Source organism: Copadichromis virginalis, linkage group LG3 (genome assembly GCF_057382275.1).
Source record: "Copadichromis virginalis isolate Kocher_CV1m ecotype Utaka linkage group LG3, C_Virginalis_male_GT1.1, whole genome shotgun sequence".
NCBI classification, from domain to species: Eukaryota; Metazoa; Chordata; class Actinopteri; order Cichliformes; family Cichlidae; genus Copadichromis; species Copadichromis virginalis.
Genome location: NC_140620.1, coordinates 29,915,456 through 29,929,096, shown reverse-complemented (window position 1 = coordinate 29,929,096; position 13,641 = coordinate 29,915,456). Strand labels below are relative to the sequence as shown.

The 13,641-nt window shown below is 38.3% G+C and overlaps 1 protein-coding gene across 2 annotated transcripts; it reads left to right on the top strand.

Moving 5' to 3' along the window:
- Window positions 1–1,573: 1,573 nt before the first annotated feature.
- Window positions 1,574–12,073, top strand: LOC146714019 (uncharacterized). 2 transcript variants are annotated; one of them, XM_085450610.1, is made up of 13 exons: window positions 1,574–1,639; window positions 1,812–1,964; window positions 2,051–2,226; window positions 2,431–2,598; window positions 5,569–5,701; window positions 5,792–5,972; window positions 6,909–7,050; window positions 7,287–7,430; window positions 9,425–9,483; window positions 9,586–10,782; window positions 10,925–10,970; window positions 11,059–11,085; window positions 11,231–12,073. In XM_085450610.1, the coding sequence occupies exons 2-12, from the start codon at window positions 1,827–1,829 to the stop codon at window positions 11,060–11,062; spliced, it is 2,388 nt and encodes a 795-aa protein (XP_085306736.1). In that variant the 5' UTR covers window positions 1,574–1,639; window positions 1,812–1,826; the 3' UTR covers window positions 11,063–11,085; window positions 11,231–12,073. The 2 variants fall into 2 exon arrangements, with proteins under 2 accessions (XP_085306736.1, XP_085306737.1); XM_085450611.1 differs by lacking the exons at window positions 1,574–1,639; window positions 1,812–1,964 and having other exon boundaries at window positions 2,129–2,192.
- Window positions 12,074–13,641: the final 1,568 nt, after the last annotated feature.

Genomic DNA, 13,641 nt, shown 5'->3' with positions numbered 1-13,641 from the left:
GCATCTTCCCTTGACTTCCTCCTCCTCACCTTCAACCAGTGACAGCCGGTAGCTGCCGCTCCCTGAGAGTGATTTCTGTTTTTCTTTCTTTTTAAAGCCCAAAGACCTAAAGGTTGAGGAGCTCATTTACCTTCAAATTACTTATAAATTCGAATTCAGCCACTGACAAAACCACAAGCAGAACAAAATGATGAAAAACTTGGGGGGCAGATGTGGGCTCAAGTCAGTTTACCTTTGGAAACGTCTGATCTCATTGCGTAATGAGCAATGAGTGAATCTGATCTGTGAACAAGTTTCAGTATCTTCACTCTAAAAATAAGTAAATAAAACTATACCATCTTCAAATCCTTAAATGTGACACATTTTCCCAGTATTATTATTTGGGACTGATAATAAAGCCACATTAATAATTAATTATAAAACTGTTCGTGTTCATAACTACAAAAAAAATATAGAATTAACATCATTTATGAGGAATCAGTGTCAGATAGGTAGCTCAGATGCAGCAGGAGGGGAGGACTCAGAGAGAGACTCAGAGTATATTGAAGAAAACCTTCAGCGAGCAGCTTAAATTCACAGAGTCAGTAACCATGGTTTCTGGCTCAAGTTAACATCTCTTTCTTTTATATAAAAGCAGGAATTTCTCTAAACTCTGGTTCAAGAAACTGCAATAGGGCGCCTGGAGAGAGCCATGTGTGCCCTCTTTACCAGCTTTGTGTTTTAGTTTCGCTTTTCACACTAAACTCACTGTGTGAGTTTGTTTAGGAAACAGTGAAGCTCTAGGTTAAAAACCTGTATACATAAAGTGTTGATGTATGTCGACAATGTGGCGACCAAGTGCGTTGAAGGGTGCTGATCAAGCATTTCATGGTATCGCTGGTGTCACTTTGTCAAGGACAAAAGACATAAAGACCCCTTTACCGAAGTCTCGCTGTCTTATCTAAAGAAACACACACAAAATACTATTTAACATAACTGAATAAACACCTTATTGCATTGCATTAGGTGTTTTCACATGCTGCATTTACCTCTCAACAAGACCCACCTTATTGATGGGTAACAATATTCTGCTAACAGTTTGGAGTGAAATAATTAAAGTCAATTTGTAAGTAAGCATAGTGCCACATTTATGCAGGATAAATATTGAAACATACACAGTGGCTGCAAATCAGGAAATTATATCAGTGTTTAAAACCTAAATTATTCTCACTGATCACAAGTCTGCACAGAAATTATCACAGAAATTCACATTAATTGACTGAACAGCCACAAAAGACATGCAGGTAATGCAGTTGTTTGAAAAATGACTGAAAAGATTAAAATACAAACATTTGACCAATCAAATCAATTGTTAGGCAAAAGAAAACATTTGACAACCATATTACGTACAAATAAAACTAATTTCTGCCGCCTGTATTAGGCAATCACAGCACATTAGTATTTGTCATTGCTGACCTCAGTCCTACAGGCTTGGAAATTCTCACTGATGTGGAATAAAATCTTGTATACTGTAAACTAAATCACGTGCCATGTTAAAAATACATGAGTCAGTCAGAAAGAGGCTGTCTTCGTAGTTACAAATAACTGACTTCAGTTGCTTATTTTGCTTAGCGAGGTTTTACTCAAGTGGTTTCGCGAGGTATTGTTTTTCTATTTTCACCTCTTGTAATTTTTGTATTTCATCCCCTCTTTAACCTCTTTGAGCTATTTTGAGCTGTAATATTTTATATATTTCATTGATTTTGATATTTTGGCTGTTGTAACAGTAATTTCTCAGCTTAGGATAAAAGTGCATCTTATCTTGTCCACAGACAAACAGACTCACTATGTCGCACTCTGTGCTGCCGCTGCTCTTCTTCGTGGTTTGCAGCACACAGGCTTTTTTCTTCTTGAGAAACCAGAATCCTGGATTTTATGGCACAGCTACATACTACACAAAAGACGCTGATAATGGATCTGCTATGGTATGTGTGCTTTCTTTTGTAAAATGTTCTTACTTTTTTAAATTTTCTTGTCCTTTAGTAAAAGCATACTGGCTGTTTTTCCACAGCTGACTGTTCGTTATACACTGAATAACCGCTACTGCTACAATGCTTCCTTGTATAACTGCCAAAATAACAGCTGTGAAAATGTGCTAAACAAAATCAGTGAAATCAGTGGAGAGTGGTGCCAGATGGAGGAAATCTATTACGGTGAGGTTCCTGACAATGATGTGCACCTGGTTATGTGAGTACATCTTAGGAATAACCTTCTCTTAAACTTTAATATTTCAACTAAACATGAACTTTATTAAAAGAAAAGTAAGCGATTGACTCTGATGATATAATAACACATTTTATATTAGGTTTGATTGTCCTAGTGTATAATACAAACCTAATATACACCATGCAACATAGTGAAAACTCAATCTCCAACAAATTTCTACTGAAGGCTGCATGGTGATAATTGGATGTATGCCAGTAGCTTGACTTCTGGTGCTAACGAGACGAATGGAGTCATGAGCAACATCACAACTGAAGCACTGATAGACCTGAGGACCCGCTCCGACACTGGCAAAGAAAATTCATCTCCACAGACCGCCATCCTGCCAGTTATGATGTAAGTTTGCTGACTGTTTGAGTCACTGTTTTACAGCTGAAAGCTTTAAACCGTTGTGTGTGTGTGTGTGTGTGTGTGTGTGTGTGTGTGTGTGTGTGTGTGTGTGTGTGTGTGTGTGTGTGTGTGTGTGTGTGTGTGTGTGTGTGTGTGTGTGTGTTTTAGATTTGGCCCTCTCTGTGCTTTTATATAGTGCAATTTATCCTAAAATTAAATTACAACATTTCACATTTCTCTGGGCTGTACTGACATCTGCATCTGTTTTATTCGCAACACAACTAAAATATCTTGTTTTGGAGGTAGTCCACCTTCTTCTATCTTTGTGCAATATACCAGGAAGCAGAACAATTCCAGAGTATGATGCTACAACCTAGGAGTGTTCTTAAGTTTGAAAGCCTTACCTTTACTCCTCCACACATACCGCTTTTCATTGAAGCCAAATAGCTCAGTCTTTGCATCATCTGACTCTAAAACTCTTCTCCAAAAGGCATTTGGTTTGTCAGTGAGGTTGTCTTGGAACTTGAAGTTGTGGATTTTAGACCAGGGGCTTCATTCATGGTAAACACTTTGTCAATTCATGTCAGGCTTGAACCTAGGTGATTACTGGGTCATTCCTGTACATCCTAACCACTTTCTTCCGATCTGAGGGTGACCATTTGGGTCTTCCTCCAAATCTTTATAAAATGGTGAAATAATAATAATGATGGATACTTTATTGATCCCCATGGGGAAATTACTTGTTTTTCTCTGCATTTGACCCATTCACTCAGTGAAGCAGTGGGCAGCCACTAAGCAGGCGCCCGGGGAGCAGTGTGTAGGGACGGTACCTTGCTCAGGGGTACCTCAGGGTAGCCGTTAAGTGGATTCGAACCCCCGACCTTCCGATCATGGGGTGACCACTTTACCTACTGAGCTATCCCTGCCACAAATATCCAAATAACTTGCACATATATGCTGTTGTTTGAATAGATCATATTGTGTTGCCTTTATAGCACTTGTCAAAAATAACACAGCATCCACTTATGCTTTGCGAACTACTGCTCCAAACATTTTATTAACATCATTATTAGTGTCGGTCGCGAACGAAATGGCTCTTAGAGCTGGATCTTTGAAGTGAACGACGCGAGCCGGCTCCTTATCGCGAGCTGTGGGGTTTTTTTTGTTTGTTTGTTTTTCTCTCACCCTCTCTCTCACACTTTTTTCCCGCTTCACTCCACACGCGAGCCCTGTGCTTTGTGCTGGGAAGAGGGGAGAGGGGCAGTAGTTACACTCGCAGTAGCACAGGAACAGAGCGGGAGGGAGAGACAGAGACAGAGAAAGAGAGCCAGGGACAACAACGTCACATTAGAAAGGTATAGTAATCATCCACAACTATTTTCAGTTGCGGATGATAAAGGATTCAGAAAGTTTATTCATGCAGGTCCATATGACAGAGAATATGCGTCTTCTTTTTGTGTTCATATTTTAATTTATATTTAATTGTGTTGTGGTTTGCAGTGTTTTGTGTTGTTTCACTTTAAATTTGTTTAAAAGGAAAAAGCTGAAAATTTAAATAGTTAAAAGGGCAGCACAGTGACACGGTGGTTAGCACTGTTGCCTCACAGCAAGAAGGTCCTGAGTTCAATTCCACCATCAGGCCGGGGTCTTTCTGTGTGGAGTTTGCATGTTCTCCCCATGTTTGCGTGGGTTCTCTCCGGGTACTCCGGCTTCCTCCCACCGTCCAAGGACATGCAGCTTGTGGGGATAGGTTAATTGAATAATCCAACTTGCCACTAGGTGTGAATGTGCGAGTGAATGTAAATGGTTGTCTGTCCTTGTGTGTTAGCCCTGCGACAGACTGGCGACCTGTCCAAGGTGTACCCCGCCTCTCGCCCTATGAGAGCTGGGATAGGCTCCAGCGCCTCCCGCGACCCTGAAAAGGATAAGTGGAAGTGAATGGATGGATGGATAGTTAAAAGTTGAAATGTAAATAGTTGGTTTTTGTATTATATGATTTATTTATTACATTTTATGTGGAGTGAATAAATAAAAGTATATTTACGGTGGACCCTAGAGACAAAGCACATACAAACCGCAAAGCATGTAAAAACTCAAAACACGTACAAAAGACAACAGAAGTGCTCCAGGATGCTGGGCGCAGTGTTGTGCTTTTGTTAAGAAGTGGCTACACAAGCCAGCAAGTACCAATGACTGGATTTGGTGTGTGGTAATAACAGGTAAATGAACTTTTTTTTTTTTTAATTATTTGAATATATATGAGTGCTTGTGTATAAATACACAAACAATACACATATGCTTTCATATGTAATTTAAGTGATCTAGGCAGCTCTGCTTTTGAAGTTCAGTTAACGCTAGAAATGTTTTTTGGAGTTTGTACGTGCTTTGTCTTTAGGGGCCACCGTAAATATTTATATATAAATAAAACATTAGTAATTCCTTGTGCATAATTTTATATTGTTGTTAATAATAAATTAATTGAAACAACAAAACAACCTGAAGAGCCGGTTCAGAGCTGAAAGAGCCAGTTCTCTAAAAAGAGCCGGAAATCCCATCACTAATCATTATGCAACGTCACAGACCAGTCTTCTTTTATGTGCTCCCCCCGAGGCATTCATGAGCTTTCTTAAATACAGTGTCCCCTGCTGGTAAACCCTATCATTACATCAACATCAACATATCAACACAGATATTGGAATCTGTATTTTTTCGAAATGCTTCCACGTAACCTTCCCAATGTACAATTCTTCTTCTTAGAGCTTCTCTGAGTGCTTTGTACTTTTCCAGTGTTTCTAGCATTGGTCAATCCAATGACTGCTGACTAACAAACCTTTTTGACACCAAAGAGAAACTACTAACTTTATGTTTAGTGTCCATGAATAAGCTCAGTAAAAACTTACTGCTCTTCAATAAAGTTGCTAACCAAAAACTGTTCCAGTCGAGCTGCTTAATTAAGTGGATATTTATAATTCACAGAGTTCCTTCAAACTGTCAGATGAATTTCACCTTGTTGATGTTTGATCCTGATGGGGACAAGGTTAAATGCAGATTTGGAAACACATCAGAGTGTCAGCCGTGCAATTTGCCATCTTTCCTTACCATTTTACCAGTGAGTATGGCTTTCATTTAGAGGATAGTTGGCCCAAAACTAACTTATTAGGCTACTTTGACCACATGTCCTTTTTCTGTCCTCTTGCAGTCATCTTGTACTCTGTCATTCAGCCCCACCAACAGCACTACTGAAGGCTTGTATGTGGTACAGCTGATGATGGAGGACTTCCCCATAAAGAACATCACACTGACTCAAACTAATGGGACAGAGACAAAAATAACAACCAATGATGCTATCAGCAAAGTGCCAGTCCAATTTATTTTGAGAGGTATATGTCTACATTATAAAGTTTTCATATTTTATAAATATTTAAATATTTGGCAACATCAGTGATATGCACTGAATTTAAAATATTGTATATATTTGGGCTGATCTTCACAGGAAGTGAAAACATTGTCTGTCCAAGGTTGCATCACTAGCTTAAACTGTGTCACAGACAGACACTGACAAAAAGAATTCAATCCTCTACAGTTTCATTAAAAACACAAAGCTAGGAGTTGACTGTAAGGGGATGGTTTACATCATACATATTAAATTATGATAATAACAACTCTTGCTGTAATGAATTGCTTGCACCTTTAATTTGTGTAACTCAATGAGCGATTACAAGCATAAATCATCTGTTTGTATTATGAAATTTGCAGAAAATATGTGGATGCCACTGGGTTTAATTAGCTAAGGTCACCATGCTGCACAAGCCTCCTCAAATGACTGACTTCCTGTCTAGTGATGACATCATTTCCTATTACAGACTACACTGATTTAAAGGGGCCAAGTAAAGTCATTTTAAAATGACTTTAGGGGAGAAGTCCAGACTCACCCCAGTCAAATACCCATACCCGGACCATCACAAGATGCTGCTTTCAATAGGAAGATTAAAGGCTGTACTCCCCTAAAGTAGAGCCCAGCCCCCTTTGAAGAAAACTAATTTCTAACTGCTTATATCTACAATCTAGCTGAGGGTAGTAAAATAGAATCACTGGTAAACTGACAGCTTCACATTCATGCTCAGCTCTCTTCACCACAACACATTGGTGTACCCAAAACCTGTCAGTCTATATTCTCCACTAGGTCCTCACTCATGAGCAAGACCTCTTATACTCCACCACCTGGGTAGTAATGCATCCCTGACCTGAAGTGGGCAGTTTATTTCAGTATAAAAATGTCAGTATGACTTACAAATTTGTTTTATGTATTGTTTCAGTGACTACTGCTGTGACATCCTGTGCAGAAGGAGAGTTTTTGCCCAAGTTCCTGTCTCCAACACCAGCCAACGGTGCTCAGCTCTACAACAGGGCCAATCAGACTCTGGAAATTAACATCACTGCAGAGACAACAAACTCTACGTAAGTGAAAGGGAAAGGTTAATAAGATCTTCAGGGCTGAACTTGTTAGAGATATATCTCTACAAATCATCTGTGGAAGTTGGTAATGATTTTCCAGGTGATTAGTTGAGCAATCTGATTTCTCAAGGTAGCGGAGAATGTGACAAAGGAATGATATTATTTGTCTCTATTACAGCTAATATTGAATTCATAATACATCTTTGTAAATAGGTGTTTTGCTTTTCTCTTTGCTGAAGGATGTCTGAGCTGCTGTTCACTGGTCCATCTAATGTAACTGTGATTAAAACGGGACCAGCGGAGTTCAGTCTGAGATTGATGCCGTCTGTAAGAGAATATGGTGGAAGCTATCCATTCTGCTTTGTTATACAGGCAGACTCCAAGTAAGTAACTTGATTTATACAGTACTGTGCAAAAGTCCTGACTAGCTCTTATTTCATATTTTGCTTATAAGGCGGTTTCGAGTAGAAGGGCTTTCTTATTTTCTAAGTAAGTGTTCTCCAGGTTTTCTGGAGGCCTTTTAAAGTCTTAACACATTGGCTGGTTTTTCACAAATTTTCAGTTTAGCCCTTGTACCTGACCATTTCCAGAGTAATGATCTATGAATTATCAAAGCATTATGGCTACATCCCAACTCAAGGAAGTAGTAAGTATCTAGCTGTACTCCCCAATAGCGAGTTTTCAATTGTATCTTTAGGCTCTTTGCTATACTAGCATCCTGTTTCAAAAACACATAATTTTTTTCTATTTCTTCAATTGATTCCATAAAAAATGCCAAAGATAACATAGTTTGACAGAAATAAAATAGTATTTTTGCACCAACAAGACAATTCTCAGATAGCTATGAGACTCAAACTTTGAATGTCTAAGCTTGATGTGTGGTGCACCCTTAATTATTTTACAGGCTTAAAAATCTATCGAAAGTACATGAATATTATTTGAAAATCATGGTTTGCATCTAGCCATTCAGTTGAGCTTTCTACTCAAAACACAGACAAAAAGGGCTGATGTATACCAAACTGCAAAAGAACTGCACTAAAAAGCAGTTATTAATCCAAATTTGATGGAGGTGATCAGGAGTATTTGCAAAAATACTGACATCTCTATTATGGTTTGGCACCACATGTGTGGTCCAAAGTGAAGGAGTTAAGAATACAGAAAAGTATCAGCAGATTTTGCTCAACAACACAAAGCCATTTGAAAAGTTTCTGGTTAACAACAAATTCATTTTTGAGTACAACAATAATCCCAAACACATTGCAGTAAAAAACGCACCAAGGAAAACTGTCAGTCATCAATTTGCGCCCCAGAGCCCAGGCCTCGATATTACAGAAGCAGTGTGGGATCAACTTGACAGAGAATGGATCAGAAGGTAGCTGACATTCAAAAAAGAGCTTTGACTGTCCTTCAAGAAGCCCGGAGAACCATTCCTTGAGACTGCTTAAAGAAAGTATAAGAAAGCTTGGCTGTGTTGAAGTTTAAACTTTTTTAAGAGTGAACTTCTTGCAGATTTTATAAAATGACCTGTTTTGATGTTTGTCTTTATATGAAATCTACACTGTCTAGAAGTGTTTGCTTGTTTACTTGATTATTTTTAACATGTATTTTCACATTTGAAATTTTGCACAAATCTGACTTTTTTTTCCAGTAAACTTTTTCATCTTTTGAGGTTACAGTTGGAGCCAGAAGATGACATGAAGTCCTGGAAATGTCTACAATACTTAAAAAATTTATTAGACCAGCTATCATAAAAACAAACAAAAAAAAAACCCATAAATATTTTAGAAACCTGCCAAAAACATCTATAAACAATTATTAATTAGTATTTATTAGGCAAATAAAGTGCATGTTTTTGGCCACACTTAAATTCAGACAACCCCCTATGTTGAGCAAAAAGCCAAAGGTCCAGGTGCACCCTGCCTAGGACAGGATTACCAGGGTCCTACCCTGGAGCCAGGTTTGGGGAAGAGACTCCAGGGTGAGTATCTGGTGGCTAGGCCTTAGCCCATGAGACCTAGGTGAGCTCAGTCTGAAAAAGCTACAGGCAAAAGATGGATGGACAGACTTCTCTCATTCTGCTGTTGGCCAATGCAAGCAAATGACTATAACTTGGCATCTTAATAAGAAAGAAATAGAAAATTATAAGACAGCTGTGCCATAAAGATTACATTAGGTGGTGATTTAATAAATCCATTAAGCACTGTGTGACTAAAATTCTTTGAGCTCTGCTAAACTGTACAGCACCATATTTTTAAATCTGATAAACCATTAATTATTTACAAGCTTAAGAATGAATGTAAATACTTTGGGAACCAAAATAATTGAAAAAAATTACAATTTGTAACACAAATAATGATGTATCTACATTAATTTATAGCCACAGTGGAACCAAGTACTACTCAGAGCTTCGATGCGTCATTGTGAGCGTTGGAAACAGTGAGCAAAGCCGTTACCCTTTTCTCCCAAGTCTTACATTTTGCTACTGATGTACCCAATTCATGTATTTTATTTAACATCTCTACTTAACTTGATTCACAGAGTCAGAAATAATTATAGCAACGACCACTGCAGCAACTCTTACCAGTGAAGCAACTACTACAACTGCAGCAACTCTTACCAGTGGAGAAACTACTACAACTGGAGCAATTCAAACAAGTGGAGAAGCTTCTACAACTGGAGCAATTCAAACAAGTGAAGAAACTACTACAACTGGAGCAATTCAAACAAGTGGAGAAACTACTACAACTGGAGCCATTCAAACAAGTGGAGAAGCTTCTACAACTGGAGCAATTCAAACAAGTGGAGAAGCTTCTACAACTGGAGCAATTCAAACAAGTGAAGAAACTACTACAACTGGAGCCATTCAAACAAGTGGTGAAGCTTCTACAACTGGAGCAATTCAAACAAGTGAAGAAACTACTACAACTGGAGCAATTCAAACAAGTGGAGAAGCTTCTACAACTGGAGCAATTCAAACAAGTGAAGAAACTACTACAACTGGAGCAACTCTCACCAGTGAAGCAACTTATACAACTGGAGCAATTCAAACAAGTGGAGAAACTACTACAACTGCAGCAACTCTCACCAGTGAAGCAACTTATACAACTGGAGCAATTCAAACAAGTGGAGAAACTACTACAACTGGAGCAACTCACACCAGTAAAGCAACTACTACAACTGCAGCAACTCACACCAGTAAAGCAACTACTACAACTGCAGCAACTCACACCAGTAAAGCAACTACTACAACTGGAGCAATTCAAACAAGTGGAGAAACTACTACAACTGCAGCAACTCACACCAGTAAAGCAACTACTACAACTGCAGCAACTCACACCAGCAAAGCAACTACTACAACTGCAGCAACTCACACCAGTAAAGCAACTACTACAACTGGAGCAATTCAAACAAGTGGAGAAACTACTACAACTGCAGCAACTCACACCAGTAAAGCAACTACTACAACTGCAGCAACTCACACCAGTAAAGCAACTACTACAACTGCAGCAACTCACACCAGCAAAGCAACTACTACAACTGCAGCAACTCACACCAGTAAAGCAACTACTACAACTGGAGCAATTCAAACAAGTGGAGAAACTACTACAACTGCAGCAACTCACACCAGTAAAGCAACTACTACAACTGCAGCAACTCACACCAGTAAAGCAACTACTACAACTGCAGCAACTCACACCAGCAAAGCAACTACTACAAATGCAGCAACTCACACCAGTAAAGCAACTACAACTCTTTCATTTACCCCTCCAGCTAGTACACCAGTTTTGAAGTGTCACGCAGGCCATTGTTGATAAACATTTTTAATCAAGATTAGCACTTTTAACTTTCAGTGTTTTTTGTTTTCTATTTCTTTCAGTTATTCTGATCATGGGACCTTTACTTTCAACTCTTATCCTTAATAAGTAAGTATCTATGCGTCTATGTGTATATACATTAACAGTCAACTCTTCTTGCTATCAATATAATGGTGAGTCTTTGTTTCTGTCTCAGGTGAATGTGGACGCATTGCTACCTGAGGTTGGTCTATTCTTATAAAGCCACAGAACCTCTCACAGTATCACATAATTTCTTTTTACAACTCAGGGAAAGTTTGCATTAGTAGTCATGATTAATGACAGTAACAACTGAAGCTCACTGTTCCTTTGTATCCATGTGCTGACAGGACCAGAAGATACCGCACCAGACCTCAAAAGCAGCCAGTACAGATGAGTGTGCCACCACCTAATTTTAAAACACGAACATCTACCTGCAGGAAACTCTTGAATTCTCTCTGTTTATTAAGTTTATTTACTCATTCATTTTTGTTCTTCTTTAATATTGAATGAAATCGAATGAAGTTTATTATTGTTAATCATTTATTTCACATTTTAATTTTTTATGTAATGGTTGTTAAATGACTGTCCTCTTTCTTTCATGTTATACCTTCTCTAATCAGTTGTTGCTATTAGAAATACAGTGGCTAAAATAAGTAATGAATAACAACACTACAGATGACAACAGAGCTGCTATTGACATGAAATTCTCACCAGATATTGGTAACACTCCGTCCAATCCACACATGCAAAGAAATGAAACCACAGTTGTCCATGAGAAATAACACAGGGAAAAAATATTGAACACGTGAAAAATGGGCCGTGCAAAAGGGTATGGAAAGTCATAAAAACAGCTAAAATATATCATTGTCTTTCATTTATATAGCACTTTAAAAATACACCTGGTAGACCAAAGTGCTGTTCAATACAAACATAAATATAGTAATAAAATAGCAAAAACCAGACATAGCAATAAAATTAATAAAAATGTTAGTTTTTATTAAACACCTATAAATAAACAGAGGGGCAGAGATACTCTGACAGTCTATGGCCTATTTTGACAAGAATGTGGCAAATAGTTGATAGAAACTGGACAGTTTGATGATTTGTGTTGTCTTGCTATTCTGTGTAGTGTGACATTCTTTTTTGCTTTCTATATGATTCTGTTCAATAAACTCTGTTTTTCCAGTGAATCTCTCTGAGTTGTTTAATTTTATTTTGATCTAAAAACCTGAATCTACAAGTTATTGGCTGGATAAAGTTCATCACTCAAAGTTCAAAATTGTGACCTGACAAAAGCTACTCCAATGTTTGTTCTCATTGTGTTTACTCTTGTTGTGATTACACAACTTATTTTGTGTAATCATGATTTCTATTTGAGAGCTGATACTCTAGGTCAAGTCTCAAGCTTTTACACTCAAAACAGGTTTAACAAGACAGGTACAATGGCTGTATGACTTTATTTTCATGCAACAAAAAGTACATGAGTAACTTAAAACCAGACACAAACTCCCTTAAGTGGAAAAAATGTAATTAAGAAAGGAATGAGATGCCAAATGGAAAATAAAAACAATCTGGGTTCATAGTTGCTGAAACATTACAAATATGTCATTACAAAAACATGTTCCTTTGTTTGTAGGTGAAGAGGCATTGAAGTTCTCTAGTATATCGAGACTATCTCTCCACACCGTTACATATTCCATATGTACGGGGTATGACCCCCCTTGGTCGTGGCACATGGATACTTCTTCATTAAGACACTCCGGCTTGCCCGGCCACACCCCAGAGTTCAAGTAAAGGTCCCTGCCTGTTTCGGCAGCCTCCCTGGACGCTAGCCTCTCCCCAGTCATTTCCCTGAGCTTGGGTCCCCTTAGTTTTCTCTCGGCCCCAGTCTCCCCTAGTTGGTCTCCTTTGCCGATTGAGCTTACATTTGTGTGTGTGGTGATCGGCCTGTGTTCTCTCAGCGTCTTGCCCGCTTCGCAAGCTTCCCGCCGCTTGGACCTCGCTGTGCTTTGGTCCGGCGAGTGAGCATTCTCCGGTCTGTTAGCCTGTCTGTGTTTACCCATCACCCATCCATATAGATACAGTGGATTGCAAAAGTATTCGGCCTCCTTGTACTTTTCCACATTTTTTCACATTACAGCCACAAACATGAATCAATTTTAGTGGAATTCCACGTGAAAGACCAACGCAAAGTGGTGCACACGTGAGAAGTGGAACGAAAATCATACATGATTCCAAACATTTTGTACAAACAAATAACTGAAAAGTGGGGTACAAGATACAAGTGCTAACAATAATAATATCTTCTTTAAAGAGTCTGCAGTGTACTATTAAACATTCCCAGTTAAGATATTGTTAACTGCTGCATATCTGGAAAGGCTGAAGGTCACTTTCTACTTGTATTTCAATCATGAACTCAAATGTGAAAAACAAAACAAAACATCAGATTTCCATAAACTATTCTAAACTTTGAAAGATATTGTCTGTATTCAAGGTTCTTTCTTTGCTTATCTTCAAAAATGTAAAGAATAAGCTCATTTATTTCCACAGTGGAACCAAGTATCACTCTGAGCTTCGATGCATAGTTGTGAGTGTTGATGTCAGTGAGTACAACTTTTCTTTGTTTTAATGTCAACAGTTATTTACTGTATTAATATTGTTCACTAATAAGCTTTTATTTTGACTTTATCTAGAGTGTTACTACACCAACACCTACAACAGCCAACTCACCAGTTTGTGAGTAACTAATGACAGAGTT

Excerpts from the sequence above, each read along its gene's own strand:
- LOC146714019 (XM_085450610.1), top strand. The coding sequence starts at position 1,827 with ATGTCGCACTCTGTGCTGCCGCTGCTCTTCTTCGTGGTTTGCAGCACA. Across the intron at positions 1,965-2,050 it reads CTGATAATGGATCTGCTATG|CTGACTGTTCGTTATACACT; the intron begins GTATGTGTGCTT and ends GTTTTTCCACAG. Across the intron at positions 7,431-9,424 it reads GTTATACAGGCAGACTCCAA|CCACAGTGGAACCAAGTACT; the intron begins GTAAGTAACTTG and ends ATTAATTTATAG.